This window comes from Simochromis diagramma, unplaced genomic scaffold (assembly GCF_900408965.1).
Source record: "Simochromis diagramma unplaced genomic scaffold, fSimDia1.1 OVJJ01000602.1, whole genome shotgun sequence".
NCBI lineage: Eukaryota > Metazoa > Chordata > Actinopteri > Cichliformes > Cichlidae > Simochromis > Simochromis diagramma.
Window position 1 is genome coordinate 3,053,476 of NW_024387040.1, and position 22,120 is coordinate 3,075,595.

At 41.4% G+C, this 22,120-nt stretch overlaps 1 protein-coding gene across 5 annotated transcripts in view; it reads right to left on the minus strand.

Annotated features, from left to right (window-relative positions):
* Positions 1-1,552: 1,552 nt before the first annotated feature.
* The window catches only part of sema5a (sema domain, seven thrombospondin repeats (type 1 and type 1-like), transmembrane domain (TM) and short cytoplasmic domain, (semaphorin) 5A), a 147,670-nt gene continuing 127,102 nt past the window's right edge, over positions 1,553-22,120 (minus strand). For 3 of the 5 annotated variants that reach the window (XM_040043678.1, XM_040043677.1, XM_040043679.1), the window contains 6 exons: positions 14,686-14,895; positions 12,458-12,628; positions 12,101-12,256; positions 9,024-9,068; positions 8,151-8,362; positions 1,553-2,958 (listed from right to left, as the gene is read on the minus strand). In XM_040043678.1, the coding sequence (XP_039899612.1) occupies positions 2,839-2,958; positions 8,151-8,362; positions 9,024-9,068; positions 12,101-12,256; positions 12,458-12,628; positions 14,686-14,895 (914 nt within the window). In that variant the 3' untranslated portion in view covers positions 1,553-2,838. Of the gene's footprint in view, positions 2,959-4,118; positions 4,381-8,150; positions 8,363-9,023; positions 9,069-12,100; positions 12,257-12,457; positions 12,629-14,685; positions 14,896-22,120 lie in introns of all 5 variants that reach the window. The other 2 variants (XR_005697547.1, XM_040043680.1) reach the window with 2 other exon arrangements.

Genomic DNA, 22,120 nt, shown 5'->3' on the forward strand with positions numbered 1-22,120 from the left:
TATCCTGTTTCTGTTCTGGGACCTCCTCCGAGTGAGTACTCCATCTTTTTCCTTTAACAGTTTATAAGCAGATTTTAATGCACAGCTTCAGTTTGCTATTTCAGCTACCTTCCCAGCATGTTAGCCACAATTTATTCATCAATACTTTTAGGTAACCAATCTAAGTGGTGGTGGTTATCAATTAAACCAAACACGAGAGCCTTATTTATATATATATCTGGCTATTTATTTGTTATTATTTGCTTATTCAAGGATTTATTTGGTGTGTTTAGCATACAATTTCATATATTTATTTATATTAGCTCACTGTATCAGTACCACTGCCAGCTAAACAGTCCCAGAGCATGATTCTACCACCACCATGCTTGCCACTTCTGCAGCGTTCATAGGGTTGGAAGGCTCACCTTTACTCCTCCAAACATACCCCTTGTCATTGTTGCCAAATCACTCAATCTGTCGAGTCTAACCATAAAACCTTTTTCCAGAAGGTGTCGTCTTCCTGGGTTGTTCCTTATCAATTTCTAACCAATCAGGGTGACAGTTTGGGTTTTTTTCCAGACCTTGGCAAAGTGTCCTTACATTGAGAAAACTCATACGTATGTACAATTGTTTGAACTGACCATGGCAGTTTACAGCCTTTCAAGTTAAAAGACATTATGTAAACACGAATTATTATGTAGATGTATACTGTGCAATCATTCTACCCTGGAAAAAAACAGTTCAAAGAAATCATCAGATGCCCATAATTAGCATGACATTCATGGTCACGATGAGTGTAACTGTATTTGTAACAGAATTTGAACACCGGGCCAAAGTTGTTATTTTTTTATGTTCACTAAAATTTTAAAACTTGTAGATTAACATGGAAAAATAACATTTCATGTATGTTTCTTTCTTTATTTTTTGTGAATCTTTTACTCAAAAATGTCAACCTGTGTCTGTTCTTTGAATTATTTTGGTTCATTGATGGTGCGTATAGACACAAATGGCCTCTTGAAGAAGTAAAAACAAAAAAATCTTCTGCATGTTGGATGAAGAAATGAGGCAAGACAATGTGTCATTTGCAGTTTATGCAAACATATGCTCAAACATATGCTTGAGACATACTTGCAGGCAGTCAAATTAAGATTAACATTTGAAATATCAGAAATTTCCGTTGTTCTTGACTAAGTCGCTGCTTGGCTATTTCTAGTGAGGAAGATTGTTGGTCTGCATCTTTGGCCCATATAGCAACAATCTGTTGGCACTGCTTCTCTATCGCTATCAGGAAACTAACATTTCTGCTTCACCCTGTGCAGATCCACAAAATTCTCAAACTAGCTTTTTTCAGATTTGAGCTCAAATGTGCACCAATCCCTTGGCTACTGCAGAATTACCTCCTGAGTGGTTTAACCTGTCCCCTGGTTGGGAATAGCAGCTTTAAATCATCTGCTTTCTCCTCCTTATGTCATTCATTAGAGCCACACAGGTAATAAGCAGTCATGTGATGTATTGCTTTCACACTTTACAGATGAAACTGCAAGAAACTAAACGTGTATAATTCACACCTTGACAAGTTTGTGTACGAAGCAATTTTAATTTATGCACAGTAACACAAGCAAACATGTAAAAAGAGTTAGTCGCAACTAAACCATTGAATAACCTAATATTTGGTTATACACTCTGAACAGAAAGATCTCAACTTAATGATTGAATGTCATCTTACAGTATATGAGTAGCACTCCAGTTGGGTTTTCAGGAGAACAGTAGTTGCTACTTTGCACCATCTGTACAGCAAATGCCTGCTCTCACAAACACTTAGCTCAGAAGCCAAAGAATAATAATGAGCACTATCAAAATTCAAAAACATTTTTTTTTTACAAAAAATATATAAAAAGTACAATGACGAGGACGAAACTTGATGCAGGCTGAAATGAATACTCCCAATTACTTGCCAGAACGTACATAAACCTTTTTTTTTTTTAAAGGAAAATGTTCTTTTAACACTTGAGACACCGAATAAATGTATTTAGAAAACCCGCAGACAGGGGATTCAAACTGAACTTCCTGTACAAAACAAACAAAGAAAAACATGTAATCTTTGAAAGTTTAAACACTTCTAGCTGCTAGAGGAACGAAAAGCAAACTAAAGAAAAACATGGGCAAACTTGACCACAGACTTCAAATAACTACATCCTGATTCTGGGGCTGGGGGTAGATATTGATCTGCCTGGAGACTGCTGCTGCAGTAAAGCCACCAGGCATCACCGCAGCCTTTGTTTTTTTTATGACATCCAAAACCAGCCCTGAATCTAAGCCCAGCAAAAAACCCCAAAAATCAAAATGCCCCCTACACCATGGAATGCGATCGATCATGCAAAATCAAACCGAAAGGCAGAGAAAACACATCAGATGAAGTCATGCAAAGCAATTTGTGGTTATTTCCAATCATTACAAATACAGGTCTGTTTTAGAGGCGTCACAGGAAAGTTAAAAGGGATACGGTTCCCAAAGTCTCGTTGACGTGAGTTCTTCTTTTTCCCTTCTTAGTTTTTTGTTGTTTTTTTGTTTCTTTTGTTTTTGTTTAATCCACATCAGGAAATCCAGTTGTCTATTTCTCAGTAAGAGTCAAGGCAAGATATACCCCCAAAACATTGAGCTTTCCAAGTGTACCTCAAGGCACCTGAGAGAAAGTGGGGATTTCCCTCTGTTGGCAACACTGTGTGTCTGTGTTTAATTACATACCAGCTGCCATAGAGTCTCAGAGTGGGCTTGTCCCACGCGTGGTCTTACGAATCTCAATACAAAGCACAAAGAAAAGAATAAAGTCCGATTTGATGATAAGGTAGGTGTCGAGGGTTAATAGTCATCGTAGGTGTTGAGGTCGGTGAAGTATGCATTGGTATAGGTCTTCCCGGCAAGCTGTGGGTTGAAATACTTATTTCTTTCCTCCAGAATCAGATTGTTTTTGTTGAAGGCCTGTGAACATAAGAAGAAAAAAGAGAAGAAGGAGAGAAGGAAGGCAGCTGAGTCAGTACGGACTTGTTTCCAACGCATGGATCGAGTGATTATTCAGCCCAGATGGCAAGGTAAAAGCAAATCCATCTAGCAACCCTCCCCAAAATAAAAAAAGGGAGCAACACAAATCAATGAGGGGCTGCTCAGTGAATGAAACATACTTTCCACAGTGCAAGGTCAAAGCATTTGCAAACAGGCTGGAAAAATGATAAGCCACCACAGGGCTAAATTATTTTGATGCGCATCCGTATGTCCACCTCTGTCATCTCTAATACACAGCATCAGCAGTTTTTATGGCCCTTGGATTGTTGGTCCTCAGGACAATCTAAGCCATAAAAATCGATCATGTGAGAGTCACTTTTCTATTAAACAATAAGGATGAGCCATGGGGGCATCTTCTCTGTCCCCGCGTGACATGGTAAACATGGAGTGATGCCTCTGATGTGGTGCTCAATACAACATCAGCAATTTGGCAAATAGATGTGTTCATTTCCAGTCTGCTGTAGTGGAGTGTGTGCTGGGAGTCCCTTGGGGGCAACTGTAATTGAACACTTGATGATGCTGCGTTTGCAGCTGATGGATGCTTCCGACTGACACTGATAGGGAACAAGTGTGCCGGACAAAAAACTCATATATTTTGCTTCATTCCCATTATGTGATTTGCACACAAAGGGAATGCAATCAACTCTCCTGCCGCCCCGGAGACGGTTATGTGTCTCTGCAGGTGGCCCCATGGCTGCTTTCAAACAGATGTGCTACGATGCTTGTTAGCATCACCTACTTCATCTTGCCTTAAATGCTTTTAATTGGCTCAGGAGTGATTATATTTGTATGTATTTGTAAACAAACGTATCTTTAACTATAAAGTAGAATCAGTGAAAGAGAGGTAACAGAGGAGTTTAATAAAAGAACCCAACAAATCAAAACCATCAAGTAAGAAACAAAACAAGGAATACGGACACGGAAAGAAAAACACATGCACATGGAGGCGCTTTTAAGAGAAACATAAAGATGGGATACACTGCCTTCTCACAAGCTGCGAGGGAGAAGGGAGGGTTTCGTGATGGAGGGATGAAAAGGGTCTGAGCAGAGAAAGAGAAACTAGAGTACTGTACTCCAACCTGCCACACACAGGAAGAGCCACAGGAAGTGGAGGGGCGGGGCACGGTGGGGAACAGGATGTAGCAGTAGTAGTAGCAGTAGCAGAAGTAGTAGTGGTTTGGGTCAAATTGCTGTTGGGGGGGGAAGAGTCAAAAGGCGAGATGTTGTAGAGGTCAGTGGTTAGTAGAAAATCTCCAGTCCACGCATAGACACCCCCATATTAGAAGAGAGAGGCTGGTGCATGGCGGGGTCGTCCAAGGGCAAGAGTACCGACACATCTGGCTGCAAGGAGGAGAGGAACGGGCAAGAGTCATCTCAGAGAAACCCTAAGGCCATATTCTGTTTTACAGGAAGCCTGGAAATATGATACACTGTACATAAAAGTGCAGCTTAACGGTGAGCGTTGCGATCATAAACTATACAGCTGGAAATACTCCAGGACACCGGCATGTAGTGTATCTGTGATACACTGTGCATAATAACAACAACGACAAATGCATCATCAACATCAGGATCTGAGCCAAATCTGCTAAAATACGACGTGAGGTGTTCACGAGTCCTTCCTGTACACACCTAAAAGAAGCATGTTATGGTTTTGCACACTTAATGGTTGAAAATTCACTGCAACATCTGAACTGTTTAGGCCCACAGAGAGAGGGCTGGAGGCAGAATGTGCTTCTGGAAAATCACACATTATTCAATTGTCAGGCACCTCCTTTTGTATTTTCGCATGGAGTGTCTATATTCATATCCTCCTCTATCTGCAACTGCTCTAACTGAATTATGCTCCGTGCTCCTGACTCTAATTGCATGACAGATGAAGCTCCTCACACCTTCATTTTGCAATGAAATAACATTCAGAGAAGTTTGCTTCGAGCCAGCGGATCTGTTCACATTCTGACAGTTATACAAAACATTTTCATAACTGTGAAGTGGTTTTGCAAACAGAGATCCAGGTATTCACTTAGTTCATAATATAGACAGTTTCTGATAGTGAAGGTGCCCCCTGATGGTGTACAGCATAAAAAAACCTTTGCAAAGGAACGCAAAGCTGTTAAAAAAGTGCTTATTTATCTGGATTCCTGTAGTATCATACTGACTGTTCAACTCCTGAAGATAAAGATGTTCAAATAACCGTTCACTATGTCCTCCCTCACAATAGTCACAACCTGATCACAGCTAACCAGCTAATCACAGGAGGTATGCCAATCATAGACTGTAATCAAAACATGGAAAAAATATCAATTCCCTCTAATGGCCAGCAGGGGGTGACTTCTCTAGTTACATAAAAAAGTCAATAAAACACTATCACTTTATTTGTGACCTATGCAAACACTTGAATCTGTGAGTCTATGGCTTCAAATACTAATTTCAAGTCTTATTTAATACAGTATGGTGCTTATTTTTTAGAACAGAGATATTTTGTGATTAATAAATTGCTAGCTTATGAATGTTGTTTTTCTCAGTCAAACCCATCCCCTAGGCTTCAAAATATTTCACAAACCTGTGAGTGACCATGTTGATCTTATATCCAGTCTATAGTGGAATAACCTTTGGATATTTCAGCATTGGAAACCAGTGTGTAGAACTGATACTTGTCATTTATAATGTCTACACGGTGAGATCTTTATTATTTTATTAGAGGCATCTGGAGGTTTTCGTAATTTAGATTTAACATTTAACATTTAGATTTAATGTTTAACATTTAGACTTAACGTTTAAAATTGTGTTTTAAATATGAAAAGTTACAAATATTTTACTAAATGTTGTAAAAAATGACTTGAAAAAACATGTTTTTGTAAGGTTTTGAGCTAAATATGGAAAAATGTTGCCGTTAATTTCAGCATGTTTCACTTTACAAGCGGCGCTCCATAGGTTTTTGAATAAAAAAAAGCCATTGTTTAATATAAAAATACCCTCTCTGATGTGTTTACGTATGTCTGAAATCCAGCTCTGAATGGTACACACAGGTGCTGTGTGCGCCAGTTTACAAACTCATAACCCCAGCCAGCAATACCTGAGACGTTATCACATGACCCAAACACAATGGTTCTATAATCATCCTCTATTGTGAAGTTAAAAGTGAATCCTGCAGTTTGAAAGAAAGTTTGAAAGAAGTTTTTAATGAGATGTCTATATGGGCATACAGAAGTCACCAGTTTCCTGTCCGGTCGTTAAGTGATGACATGACGAATTCTACTTCCGGGCCTAAAGTAGTCTGCGTTTAATATGGCTTTTGTGTTGTTAACATGTTTAATGTTTTGTATTTTCTTCTATTTAATCTCAAAAAGCTCCTAAAACAGTCAGTGATCACTGTTGACCTCCCTCGGCTTTTATTACCGCTAATCATTTATTTAAGCTCAGCTTTTAAAACCTTAGGATGTAACTACAGCCCATCCCATGCAGCAGTATATGAATGTCTAACCTCGTATTGTGGATGGATTATCTCAGTTGTTCTCCAGGCTGAAGTTTGGTCCTTTTACAGCATCCTGCCATGCGATTACATTTGTTCCTGACCACCGAGAACACTCACGTTAACTTTTATCGAGTGGAAAAAAAGTTAGCTTGTTTATATTATGCTAACATAGCTGTGTTGCTAGCGGTCACGTAGCACATCATTATATAGCTATACAGCTAGCCAAACTTCAGTAACCCTACAAACGTCACTGCTGTTTAGTTTTCTGTCTTCATTTATTTTGGAAGTGATAACAGAGCTGTACATTTTAATTTGTTTCCAAAACCCCGCAGTCAGGACATGCTATATTGTATTTAGATAGAAGCTAGCGAGCTAACTTCCTGCTAACTTCTAACTCCGTTAAATGTCATAAATTCCGTTTTCATGGATGCCTGGATGTTAAACTCAATTGTTACACCTGGTAGAGCAGAACGCTGATCATTTTATTAAAGGTGAAAGACTTTAGACAGTTTTTCAACTCTCAGTAATGCCATAGTGATCGTTTGATATATGGACCTGCAGCGTTTAGTTTGAGTTTAGGCCCAGACACGGCTAGTGACGTCAGACTTAACCACCGGATAATCATCCTCTATTGTGAAGTTAAAAGTGAATCCTGCAGTTTGAAATGAATGCAAGCTACACTGAAAAACAGGATAATGCTAGAACTAAATTACACTTTATTATACTTCAGACGCCTGGAAGTGTGAAGCTGCTTTCGCATGCGGGCCTGACATCGAGGACCTTTTTGTTTCAAAAAACAGCTACTATTTTTGTACAGGCTGAACTGCAGTACATTTGCTAGGAAATGCTAGGAATGCTAATGCTAAAACTGTGTGTATCACTGGTTGACATGTTTACTTGAAACATAAAGTAGTACTAAAAACATTCCTTGTTTGTGCCAAAACAACAGCTTTTACATCTAGAATAGCTGCCTATCACTAGTGAGCTCCACTAGACTATCTTTTAAACCTTTAATAAAGAGCACTGGGAACCTGGAAAAGCCCAGCTGGAGTATGGGGTATCTGTGGACAAATAGTAATCAGCTGCCCAGTCTGGCAGTAAAGGCCTGATCTAGATGTTGATAAGAGGCTGCTTGTGCGTTGAGACTAGCTGGATCTCCTTCACTGGCTCTCACACATCTGACTTTCTGCCTGCACTTTAGGATGTAATAATGACACAAAGAAGCAGGCAAATGTGCAGATGCAAAGCCTCTTCACCGACTTCCTACTCGCTCTAATAAGTAATTGCACTTTTGTATGTTATGAGAAAGCAGTGTATGACCACTGACACAGAACAGTCGCACACTGAGACACACAGCAGAGGCACAGGGAGTGAGAATGAACGCACAGCTGCCTATCTGTTACACAACTAGAGAGTGTCTGAGCACGACAGGAGGTGGCGTGACAGTGAGAGTCATGCAGTAAGAAGTGCATTTAATCACAGCTGACACCCGGGGAAGAGGCAAACCGTTGCTCACTGACTCAGAGTGGGGACGTCAGCTGATTAAGTCAAACAGTAAGGAAATGTTGCCTGTAAATAGCTCGACGTTTGTCAAGCGTGACCTGCGGCGAACCCGGGGCAAATAAAGTCTACAGACCTTGATGGCTTCCACGGTGTCGTACTTGTCCAATTTGTTGATGTGGTTGGTGATGCTGGTGTTGAGCGGCGCGGCTGAAATGGGATGGATGACGGTGGCGTCGTGCGACTGCTGCTGGTAGCGCTGGCAGTACGAGTAGACCAGCAGGGTGACCAGACAGCCAAGAATGGAGCTGCTGAGCCCCACGGCAATCATGTGGAAGAGGTTGAAGTCTGGAAGGAAAGCGAGAGGCTGCGGGTAATTCTCTGCTGATTCAGACGGCGGAAGCGCAATTGAAGCAGCAATTCATACGGTAACCACGGAGTGTCTTACAGTAAAAAAGACCCTTCTGTATCGCTGAAGAAAATAGATAATCTTTTGTTGCTGCTATTTTTTCCCCCCTTCTTTGTTTTGTGCAAGAAGAAAACAATCTGTCACGGAGATGACATGCTCTGTTTACACACTGTGTGCACGAGAAGAGAAGATTAAAGAAAAAATATAAACGCTTAATGCTGCATGCTGTACCCTTAGCAACACTGTAACAGCTATTAGCAGCTGATAATAGCAAATGAGTCATCATTTAAGTACTCACTTAACCTTAGTCTTAACATAATAATACATTTAGAATTTGATGAGTGCTCAGAATATGATAGTTTGAAATGAGAGCTTTATTTACGGCAGAACATAAGCATTAAAAAAAAAGCTAACATACGATCAGCTCTGCCCACCTTCTTCTTTCCTGCTTCTTGGATGTATTTACTTGAGAGTTTCAGTGCGGCTAAGCAGGATTGCAAAGCTATCTTGTTGCCCATGATACTGTACGTGTTTTCTGCCAGGTGCTATATCCCCCCTCTCTGTATCTCATCCCCTCTGTCACACACACATATAAATTACCTCCACAGCGCCTCTCCTCCTGACTGGAGCGTGCGATCGAGACTTCTGGCAAAGGAAAAAGAAAACAAGAAAAGGCAGAGGTATCAGGGATACAGCCAAACACATATACTCTCCCCTGTTAGCATGACAAAGTGAACCCTTGAAGGTGAATGTGGGGATGAAAGCTGCGCTCAATACGGCACAGATTATCGTGAAAAACTCCAGAAGCTAATCACGGCTGTGGCACCTAGAGTGGTTTATGAAAAGTATCAGCTCCCATTAAAGGAAATGAAGTACAAGACATTGCTAATGAACCCTAATGGACTACCTTTCCCATAAAATGGGATGGATGATAAGGTATAAAGGCAAATGGGCAATTCTACAGATCTGTGAAGGTACTCGTGAGTATTATACGCCTGCTAATTAATACAGAAAAGGTTACAAATCCATGTTTCAATCAAATGTTTATTCTGTCTGATAACTAATGATCCCTGAAGTTTCTAGACCCGGGGACTTTACTCGTGAATGGGTAGCTTTTGCAGACGCAGCCCTCCCAGTGTTCCCTGTAACACAATGTGAATAACATCAGCACAAGAATCCTCAGATAAAGGGAGAAGTTTCACTGATCTCCGTGTAGCAGAGATCGATACTTTTCTGTGTCTCACATTACTGGCTGTCGATAGGGAGATGCCTGTCTAAGCAGATGTCAATACTGATGGTGTGTGCGTGAGATAATGTGCATGTGGTTTTACAGTAAGTATGCTGAGGTTTTAAAAGGAAAGGATTTTCCTAACTTCTCAAAGCTCTGTAAAACCCTCCCTCTCATAATCACTTAACCCCTCGGTTCAGGAAACATCTTAAGATGTTTCCAACCACCATGAGTTGTTCTTAGGCGCATTAGCCATTTTTCTCTTCTGTCTTACTTCCATCCCATATCATGTTTGCTTTCTGCACCCATTGATCTTGTAAATTCTCTTTTGTGTCTTGCTTTTTTGCACATATTTGTGACGTGACTTGCAATGCAACGTGTACGGCACTTTAATCAACTTCAGTTGTTTTCAAATGTGTTGCATATGCAAACTTGATTTGATTACTCTCAGCTTAATCCTATCTCTAAATCAAAGTAGGATTTTATCAACAATAAATAGACATTATTTTCATTTCATTTCATTTATTTATTTCACACTTGGAAACACAAGCTAAAATGGTTTATACCGGGATGAATGATCATCAACTAACCAGTTTGAGGTTACATTAAGCCCTGATTCAGAATACCCTCTGCTAATGTCGCAGCTTTGTCCTGTTCTTTGTTTTTTATCAGTCGACAGGTAGCATTGAACTTGCCAACACAGAGCAGCCTGAAACCACACCTCTCTCTAGGACTTCCCAGCTTTAGGCTGCAATAAAAGAACAATGTGTTTCTTCATTTAGTGTCATCTAAATGGATCATCAGCTTGTGAGATTGCTGAAGTTCCATTGAACATGCAGTTTTAATGACAATACGCAATAAGTAGAAATCAAAGGCTATGTTAAGAACTCTTGAAAACATAAAAAGCTGATTGAAGAATAACCAGTTATTTTCCTGATTAGGACAATAATTTTTGGAAGATGAATCTCATTATTTTCAATATTTTAAACCTATAAAACGACCATCTAAATGAAAAGGTGCCACTGCTTTGGGTAGCTGTAGCTGTAATGTGATGGGACGGACTTCTGAAATTGCCTTTAGACAAAGAGGGCGGGATGTATTTGAGTGTATCCTTGAGACAAGTCCCAAAGCACAACAATACACCAAACAATTAATATGCTGCTGTGCTGCTGACAAGAATGTAATCAAGGTTTACTGAATGACAGCAACTTATAGTACAGTAAAATTAGTCTTTATTCTAACTACTGAGTCCTGTCCTGTTTATGGGGGTCTATCTATGCATGATAAACTTGAGTATTTTTGAATTGGGAGAGCAGAAACGGCTAAAAATCAAGACTGAACCTGAGAAAGGTAGTCAAATAAAATATAACTGCAGCTTATAAGCACGCCTGCACACAAGCCTACCTAATATTAGATCTCGACTGATAATAATAAAGTGATACTGAAACTTCTGTCATGCACGTACAGATTCTGTCGGTGAAGTTACATATATTAAATAAACCTCAAAGGTGAAGACTCCTACAAACAGCTGTGAGCAAAACACAAAATGTCTTCTCCTATTTTTTTAACCTGTAGTACATTTAATGGAGAAGAGAAGACATCTACTGTTATTTGATATGAGATTTGTTTAGGCAGCCTTAGACTGTGAGACAGAGCCTGACGGTGGGCGTCTCTGCAAGTTGGCAGCCCCGGTGAGCAGTTAGCTCTCTGTGTGCAATCAATAACGTTTATCTTATTTTCTTGTACCTAACATTCTGCTCAACTATTTTGAATTGACATTTAAGAAGTTGTTAATAAGTTGTTCACAAGTGGCAAAAACACTCCCACACGCTCTTGCCTTAACAGTATAACTATTCTCATTAGGAAAGAGCTTTCAACATTAAAGGTAATATCATTATTATGGAAACACCACATACAGAGAGGCAAGCAAAAATACCTCATTGACCGGATACAAACAGCATGCAGGAGCAATTTCTTCCATTTGAGAAATGCAAAACTGCTTGTGTAAGTGCTTTCTGCATGGCCTGACAAGACTCATAAGCTCATAATGAAACTAATACGGCAGCAGGATTGTTGGAATGGGTGGAGGGACTGCCCTTAAGTGTAGCACCCGAGTTCACGCCCCCACCTAATCACCTGCCGTACTCAAGAGTCCTTGAGCAAAATACTTATAACCCCAACCATCCACGAAAGCGCTGCCCTGTCGCTGAACCTGACCTCTGACACGAGACGGGTCCCTTAGAGGGATCAATAACGCATTTCATTATCATGGGATTCTTGCAAATGAACTCAATTGCTGCTGTGGGCATATGGTGGTGGGTAGTGAAGAGCGTGTGCATGTGTGTGTGTGTTTAAACTTGTGTGTTAGGTCATGCATGATTGCCCAAGATTTTTCTACACAGGAAGGAAGGAAGGAAGGAAGGAAGGAAGGAAGTGTGTGTGTGATCACCTGGTATAAAATTGGAGTCAGGAGAGCACGGCCTGGTCTCGCTGCTGTTTCCTAAGCACTGGTTTCCAGTGGGGAAAAGGACATCACAGTGACGCACACGCAGCTGGGCGCCGCTGGAGTCACAGTGGGACCACTCTGACCAGCTGGACCAGCTCTCTGGAAACGGCAATGACAGCAAACCTCACACACAGCCTGCCCGATGGGTGTATGTGAGTGTGTGTGTGTGTGTGCTGCACTGGATGAGTATTTTAGTGGTGCATTGGGTGCCCTCTGAGGGGCTCAAAGAAACTGAAGAAAATAAACAATGAGCCTGTGTAGCTGCTTATCATTAAGGTGTGTGTGTGTGTGTGTGAGTACCTGGACAAGGCTGCGTGTTGCACAGTGCCTCCTCAGTGTGAAGACCCAGGCAGATGTCCCCTCCGTAGGCTGGCAGGGGGTTGCTGCAGGTTCGTGTTCTCATGTAGTGACCCCCTCCACACGTCACTGAGCACTTGGACCACGAAGACCAGCATGACCAGCTGCCGTCCACTAAACCGGGGATATCAGTGGCACATTTTTAATATAAATGTGAGGTGATATTATTAAGGCAGCAGCAAAGAGTCACTAAATTCTGCTGTTTCTGGTTTTCAAATAAAACGGTTGCTAAAAATGAGGGTTTCATATCTCCGAGTCCTTTACAAAAGACAGTTTCAATTGAAGTCACTCTAATCCATTTTGAAACACCAATGATTGATACACACGTACGAGGCACGGAGAACATGTGCTTGTGTCTTGAACTGAAAGAAGCTGGGCTTCACCCAGCTGTTACAGCAAAGGCCTGACCTCCCTAAACCGTTGGAATAACACTCTCTCCTGTGATTAATAAAGATAAATGAAGCATCGCAGTCCGCTGCATGGCTTCTCTCTTCGTGTGATGCCAAGCCAAACAACAGACATTTAAAAGACATGAATATTCAGGCTATCAGAGAAGACGTGCTGCATAAATAGGTGGATGAATGGAGAGAACGAAGAGAGGGAGAAATAAAAGGAGAGGAATAAAGAGAGCAATAAAAATGGTGTAATCTTTACACATGAATCACAGCAGACGCAAATATCCTCTGCCAGTCATCTGGATAAAACCTCACTTCATTGTAGCAGAGAGAAATCCCCTTTTCGATTGCTTTTAAAGACTTTGAGATGGCTGGCAGTGCTGTGCAGGTAATTGAAGTTGCCGATGCTTTTTGTCATCTCGGTGTAATTTCTCTATCACAGAGTGACACATAAGTCGATCCCTGGCCCTCGATGACGGATCGTCTCATCTCGGGTGCAGACTCAAGAAAAACCTGGATTCATTTGTTTCCAAAGCAGATGGATTGTAGGCATTGCGCTTTACCCCCCGTCTCCTCTGCTCTTCACAGCAAACTAACCAAAGGAGGATTAAAGTTGGTCTTCCAGCCTGGTTTGGATACCTCGAAATAATATCTCACTTTGAGAGGGGTGCTAATTGAGTGTGCATTAGTATTCATTGCTGCTCAAGTCGTTTCCTTTGGGGGACAAGTGCGCAGAGCTGTTCATCAACATGTTGTAGCTGTGGTATTATTCCAGTCAACGTCCCAGAAAAAAGTGTACTACACGTATTAACGCAGTGCAGGAAAATCAAAGCACATTCGCCCAACGTTTCACTCAAGGGGCGAGCACCTGTGGCAACCTTCCTCCAGGAGAAACCAAATCAGATTCTCTGAGATCCATCCAAAGTCCTCATCTGAGCTCGCAGCTGATAACAGCTTACCCTATTAGCGAGAATGGTCAAGCTGTTGAGGAGCTGAATGGTGCCTGCTTTCACTGAATGAATTAACAGGCTGTAAAAATAGTATAGATGGCCATTCACTCTCTTGTCTCTTTCGCTTGCTTGCAGCCTGGCAGCAGTTATCAAGACAGATCGCGGGTGTTGAAGACGATGCGCCGATCCGGGCTTTTAGCAAGATAGCAAAGCCGTTCTCCAGGGGGGCTTGATTAATAATCATCCAAGACAACGTCCTGCTTGTCTGCTTACCGCCTTTGCAGGATACCAGGTGTGCTTTATGCCAAACTAAGCAGTGGATTTCCATTTAAACAGCTTACTTTCCTTGTCAGACAGAGTATTCTTTTAATTAGAAAGCTTCCTCTTGCCGTCTTCCACTAGAGGAGTGTTGAAAATGCATTGTCTCAGGGCTTTTCACAACAAAATAAGGCCTCCCATAGCTGGCAGCATAATTACCCAGGAATGTAATTACACAGTGGAGCGCCACAGGGATTGTCTCTTTGATTCTTGGCGTAAATTGGGGTCTTCGTCACACCTCTTATCTGCAACTGATTTCTTTTGTGGTTCCTGATAATTTGGTCAGTGATTTTGTCTCTGCACTTCTTATACATTAATCACACGAAAAACCCGACCACAACAAAAAAGCCGAAGCCTGAGTATCGTGCGGAGGAGTGTGTGTTTAAATGTGTGACTGAAAGTCTTTTTTCTTTTTTTAAATCGATGGATGCCTTTGTTACTATAAATGGAATTAACTGAAATCCTCTCATGTATTTAACTGTACAGAATATGTTTGTGGATTTCTTACCTGGACAAGGGGTAATGTTACACTCTTGGTACTCCTGTGCCGGCCCCAAGCAGGTCTGACCTCCATAACGGGGCTCTGGGTTACTGCAGGTCCTCTTTCTGCTTCGGATTCCCCGGCTGCAGTCTCTGCTGCACTGAGACCAGGAACTCCAGGATGACCAGGCACCGTTTACCGTGTGGCTTGAGATCCTCCCCAGACGAAGCACTTCTCCTAAACAACACATGCAAGTGTGACAAAACTCTCATCAGTATCTAAAATTGTGGTATTGTTAGTATTTCTCAATAATGAGCACTGCTGTTTGCAGGAAGAAAGCAGATGGCTGTTCTCACTTACTAGCATCAATGTGCGCATCTATTTTCAACAGCAATAAGCGGGCAGAGAGTCAATAACCACTCTTGACAACAGTGTATGTGCCTTTACTATTAGAGTTGGGAGCTACAAGCTTTAGCTCAATTTGTGCTGAAAGAGTCTGGACCACTTCCTGGCTTGTGGTGTTTTTTAATGACTTTCTGCTGTAAAGCAATTTGAGGGAATTCATCAAATGATAGGAGCTTCTAAAGGTTGTCAGTCTTACTGTGCTGTCTCAAACAATCAGTCAGGAGCACAGATGTCAGTTTATCCATTCCCACTAATGTGTTTGAGTAATGCAGGTAGCATGGATCCAGGAATGGCTGGTATCTTTTTCTTTTGGGTAGGTTAGTCCCCCAAATCTGTGCAAACAGATTTGCTGATACCTGAAGGATGATTATTAATTATAGTTCTTATGATGCCAACTCTATATGATGTCATCAATTAGCCTGTGATGTCCTGTTTGGAAGACTCAAATCTGTGATTTTGGTGATTTTAAACCAGACCAGAAGGCTGTATCTGAAAGTAAAGCAGCAGTAAAACAGTTAGTTGTTAGTCCTACTCTGATTTATTGTCTGTTTTACTCTACATGACACCATCATTTACAAATAGACATAATGCTCTAACAGATAGGGAAACTAGCAATTAAAATCACGAACTAAAAAGTTTTACTGAGGTCATAAATGAAGTGAGAAGTAGTGATTCTCCATAGATTTGGATCCAATTTGTCTTGTTTGTGCAGCCAAAGGAGACGGTCATAAGAAAGATTGCAGATTTAAGGCACTTTGATATTAGCATCACTTTTCATCTTTAACATACAGTCTCCAGTATTTCTCTACACATACAATGCAATTAGGTACAACGTATTAGGTGTTGTAGTCGCTTTAAATCAACAGTATTGGTAATTACCAAAATGTTTTTTTTATCATGGTTAATCCACCGTTATGTGCAAGCTCTTAAACTGAAGTAATATTTGTAATGCTAAAATCTAAAATTTGTTCTTATCCATGACTTTTCAAATGCACTAATTTATAAAAGAAACAGAAACACATTAAAGCACATTATGATTTTTTATTTTATTAAGATGCCAAATCACAGTTATTTCCTTGCATCCCTGAAGAGAAAAATTAGTTTTAGTGTTTGAATGCTATGCTTGATTCATTTCTGAGTTCTTAGGGAAGTCCAGCGTGGCAGCTCACGTCTAGGCATAAAAAAAATGTGAATTCAATTAGTTGTTTGTCTAATAAATGACACGTATTTATTAGTTTGAAACTTTTGATTTATTTTAAAGTATTTCTTATTTTTTTACTTTTATGACAGGTGCACAGAAAGTGCTGGAAGTTGTGTGTAGTTGCCTTCTTATTGGGACTTTGGTTGAAAAAGGTAAGTCATAAATCAGAAAGTAAGACTCAGGTGCCTGGCAATGTGATGCCAAAAGGTTGTCACCAACGGCATCAGTATGTAACCCTCTGGTTTATGATCCAATATCTGTAAAACCAACGGCTGTCAGGGTCCTCACTCTTTGCTAAAGCTAATTGGAAAATGGTAACTTGCAATGCTGACACGATGACCACCGTAAACACTCCACCTGCTATAATCGAGATGTGCAAAGTCAGCGTGTGCCACACAAAACTGCTAGCATGACTCTGAGCTATGAAACTTTTAAACCTCTACAAACGCACATGCCACCAGAAATCAGCTACACAACATAACCCATGATTTTAATCTTCTCTTTAAAGATGGATTCAGCGAGAGCAGCATGCGCCCCGTCAACACGCGAACACGCTCGCTCATCAAACAACATCACTTGACTACTCTGTGTACTCTCATCTGGAATGAGTCGAATAGATGATTCCTAATGAAATATGAAACCCTAATTTCTACTAAACTGTAATTACCGCGCGCATTAATCAGTTCCTTGCTCTGAGAGAATGAGCCGAATGAGTGGAGAGAGAAAGCTTTTGGCATTTTTGAATGAAAAGAGCAAATTCGTCTGTTCGACTGAACGATAATCACTCAAACATCCGATGGAACTACAGTCACTGACCGAGCGCTCTTTTGATGATTCACTCCTTCAGAAAACTGTGCTGTGATTTTTATATTACTTTTTTTTTCAGATAATAATGCAAATCTTCATTCAGTGCCTGCACCGGCATCGTTCTGCGCTCCGTCTCGTTTTGCTCTTGCATTTAAATGAGCGCGAGGAGAGCGTATTAGGGCTTTTCACACAGACCGCAGATGCACATCTGGATCACGAATCTTAGCAATTCAAGCGTGAAACCTTCCTTTTGTGTCTGATTCTCCTCTTAATCTTTTGATTTTTCTTAATTATTATTATCTCATCTATTTTGCGGACGGCCTTTCTGTAACCTTCTCTTTCTCTCTTACTTCCTTTGCTATTAACCTCCTCCTACCTTTTGTCTTGCTGCTATCTCTCCGTCCTCCAGCCTGGCCTTGCTGTTTTGTCAGCATTGCTCTTTTCACTGACAGTTATCATGGCGCGACTGCTTTGTATTCTCAGGGAGAAGAGAGTGTGTTTACTTAGTGCAAATCCTCAACCTCTTCATAACTACGGCTGACCTTGGCAGTGCACAGGCTGACTCACCCTGGCGTCAAGATGGTGTGAGTGCTGACAGGCCCGTCGAGGGCTCAAGGCCCCCAGCTCTTTATCGATTCTGAGCAGGAAGTGGCATGGACAGTCCCACCTGGCAGTATGACCCATACTCTTTATCAGCCTGCAGTAGCCCGGGAGACTGGACCACTGCACCAAGGGAGATGGACTGCTTCACATTAATGCTTCTCATATGTGCAAATATGTAGGCACACATTACAAGAGCGCTGCAGTCAAGACACACATACAATACAAGTATGTGCAAACACAGCCTTGGATTGTGTGTAACCCACAATACAGAATATATACACACACTGCACTTTGCTCCCTTTGCTTGTTTAAGCTTCTTGCCGGGGGCTGCTCTGATGTACTGTGCATATTGTTAACGCTACTTCACAGGAGCTGCCCTCCTGTCACCAAAACAAACAGCTTGGTGCCCTCCTTATCAAATAGGTAGCGACTGGATCTATCGATCATCACAAGAACCACACACAGCCGTAGAGAATTAATCCTCACTCTCCTGACAGGCTAGGCTGAGCCAAAGCTAGGAAGGACACAGTGCAACATCCAATAGTCCCCACCGCAAAGAAACTAGGACATAAAAAAAGAGTTCCCTCCTCCCCTCGCTGAACCTCACACCCAGCTCAAAGGCAAATTGCACTGTAAACAAACTGGCGAAGTTATGTGTGTGGGATTATGGATGCTGCGAAAAAGAGCAATGGTGGATTTGTAAAAAAAGAAAAAAATTTGCGAGGCCGCGCAAACACGCAACGCCGTGCAATCGAATGCACCGTACAGTCAACTGTTAAGACAGAGATGGAGCTGAGATGACATCTGCAAACTAAAAAGACAACTCGGCTTCAAGATAGACAGATGTGAGAGGCAAACAGGTGGAAAACATTTGAAAAAAAGAAACTTTCAGTAGAGAAGAGAGATGAACTGTCAAGTTTTATCAGCACCAGAGTAAACCAAGACCACACTGGGAGAAAAGAGGAGAGGAGAAGTGCTTCTTCCAGCTTGTCCTAGATTCTGAACTGCACATTTACTCCCTATTACTCTTCCTCCCCCTCCGCCTTTACTTTCCATATCAGATCAGCAATGTGTCCCTGAGGAGGGACCCATTTCTTTCAATGTGTGTGTGCCTGCAAGTGTTTAGAAATGTATGGCCGTTCATACATATGGTACGAGTTGTAAAACCATAAAATTAGGGGCTCGGGCTGTTTGCAGCGGCACAGCGTGGCCGTTTTACCTGTGCTGTCCTGACGTCTGCCGGGCGATGACTGACCCAGAAACCCTCTAGAGGAACACTCTCAAGGAAGAGGCAATTAAAGGTTTGTAAAAGTGCAATTAAAAAACCCACTCCTGAAGAGCGCGAGGAACGAGTGCACAAGTTCAGAAACACACACACACAGAAGAACATGGATTTAAATGCTAACTTGAAATAAGTAGACGGATTACTGAATGTACTAGAACGGGATGTTTCTGGAATTCACCTAAGTTGAATCCGGGGAGTTTGTCATGTTTTTATGAGGAGGATTAAAGACCCAACTTGCACCTTCAGAGAGCGGTGTCCTCTGCTGAAATACTGTCATCCCTACTTCCAGGTTTGATTACAGACTGATTTATCGGACTGAGGAGGTTTTATTCACGCTCTGTAATATTTAGGCTTAGAAGGATACAAGGACTAAAAGCACATTATTCGACCTCCAGCATGTATAAACCACATTTATTTACTTTGTAGTGTTTGCAGGGTTTAACGTTTAAAGGGATTTCCAGGAGGTTAAACTTTATGGCTGAATTTCAGCGCCATTAACTTCATATCGTATTTAGTTTTCATCCCTGCCAACGTTTGAAATCCATAATTTGAACCACACTAACAACCAACCTTGTGCATTTCACAGTGCCCATGCGTGTTTTTGTCTTTTTTTCTGAGGCTTTGATTTTCTGACAAGAAAGCTCTGCATTGAATCATAAGATTTGCAGCTTCTGACTGACAATTTGTCTTTGAATGTACCATCAAGGAGAGTGCTGGCAATTGTCTGTCTCAAAGTGCAACAATAAAACAACTATGACAAGAAGATTAGGGTAACTACAACTTTTCTTCAGTATGCAGGTTTCAGGTTTCACTTTTATACTATGAAAACAATTAACTGAAATAAACACCTTGTTGGAAGGTGAAAAACCTGAAGTCTGTAACTCTATGACAGACTTTGGAAAACATCCATCCATGCATCCATCCATCCATCCATCCATCCATTCCTTTTAGCTTCTTCAGGATACCAAGGCATTCCCAAGTGAGCTGAGTGTGTTCTGGATCTGTCCTGCAGTGTCCTTCTGGCAGCACATGCCCGAACATCCCACGTAGGAGGTACCCAGAAGATATCCTAGTCCCTCCTGAATAATTGAGCTCCTCAAATTATCTCTAAGATCGAACCCAGACAACTTATTTCCATCATGTGTATCGGCAAGCTCATTCTTTTGGCCACCAAAACAAAAAGGTACAGCATCAAAATCACAGAAGACGCCACACCAATCCATTCCCCTAGACCTCAAGATACTAAAACTCCTCCACATGGGTCAGCAACTCACTCCTGATCCATTCCTTTTCCAACTAAGAGCCATGGTTTCAGACTTGGAGGTGCAAATGTACGTCCCAACCCTTTCAAATTCAGCTGCAAAACACAAGCAAGCTGGAGGTCGTGGCTTGTTGAAGCCAAAAGACCCACGGGACTTGCAAAAAGTAGAGAAGAAATCCTGAGATAAACTGTCCTCCATCCTCCAAGTATAAGTGACAGCAGGCAGCCCTGTGTCCAACACACACACACAACAGGACATATATGAAATATACATCTTATACATAATTTACCTTTTTATGTTCTATATAAATCGTCTACTGACGAACATAGTCTCACAGTTGGTGTTCTAGCTCTCTTGACCAGATTTCTGTTTTGAATACAGCAGAAGGAGCACATATGAGGAAAAGAAACTCAAGGCCAGCTCTTTCCATTTATCACTCCTGCCAATACAATCACAAGTAACACAAATGTTCAGCTGGTTCTGCTGGCTGTTCTGGTGGACATCAAGCACATGGTTGTTGTATTTAAAAAAAACTAAAAACACAGCCAATGCAACTCTCTATGATGGCCAACAAACAGTGTAAGAGGAAACTTGTTTCTTTACCTGCACTAAGGAAACTTGCTACCATCACAGAAAGATCCTTCTCCCTGATAATTTGCCTGGCTTTCTGAGGTAGCAGTCAGACCAGATTAAAAAAAAAAAAGGGAAATAAAGCTGAAAGTGAATCAATGTCAGAGAACACAGGCAAAGAAAAGCCCATCACTGAGCCTGAATGTGAGCACCCAAAAACTTTTCTTTTGTTGTTAAGCTTTATTGTTGAAAACTGTTTAGACGGCATTGTCAAAACCTTCGGGTACGATGTTTTTAAGAGCTTAGAGCCATGATTTCATGCAGACATGCTGTAGTGGCTTTCTGCCAAAAAGTAAAAAAAGTGATTTTTAAAAAAAGAAATTCTGACAGGTGATGTTTTTTTTAACTGCTTACTCTGGCTTCCTAATTTTGTTGACTCTAAGTCACAAAAATTTGTGCCGCTCTGTAAAGCGCTGGGGCCGAAGGTGAAACAGGCAGCGTGTCACTGGCATCCCAATCTTACCCTGCAAATTTGGTGTCAAGTTAATTCCAATTAGGTTATGAACTTCATCTGACAGCAATCTGGAGGAGGGCACGGGTTACGTGCTTAGGTGAGGCATGACTGACAGGCGTACAGGGCGGGATCTTGCAACTAAGGCGACATCACTTAAAAAGTACACAGGAGCGTCGCAATTTAAGCCATTCGCTGCCGTAGAGACACACGATGCAAACGAAGAGGATTCCATAAGAGCCTCTTCCTTAAATGGATCAACTTATTACAGAAAATGAACACAGTACTCCACAATGACAAGCAACACAGGCCTTTGGAGGGGTTTTCGTATTTACATACCTCATTTACATAAGCATTCAAACCCTTCACTTAGTGAATGGTTAAAACATCTTTGGCAGCAATAACATCCTCAAGTTTTCTTGGGAGTGATACTACACACTTGGAACAGAAAGTTTCTCTCATTCTTCTTGGCAGAATCATTCAAGCCTGTCCCTGCTGGATGGGGAGTGTTGGTGCACAGCCAATTTCAGGTCTCTCTAGAAGTGCACTATTGAGTTCTGGTCCAGATTCTGACTGGCCGAATCAACAATATTTTCCGATGATGCTCCCGAGTTTCCGCATGGTTTTAGGCTATTGGGTATTTAGAATGTAAACTTTTGCTTGGTGTTTATCTTTTTTTGCATCCATTTTTCCATCTGACTAGTCTCCCAGTCACTGTTACAGATTCCCACAGCATGATGCTGCCACTATTGAGCTGGTACTAATGAAGTGACGACAAGAGCATAGTTTTCGCTACACATGGAATCGTGGCGGAACAG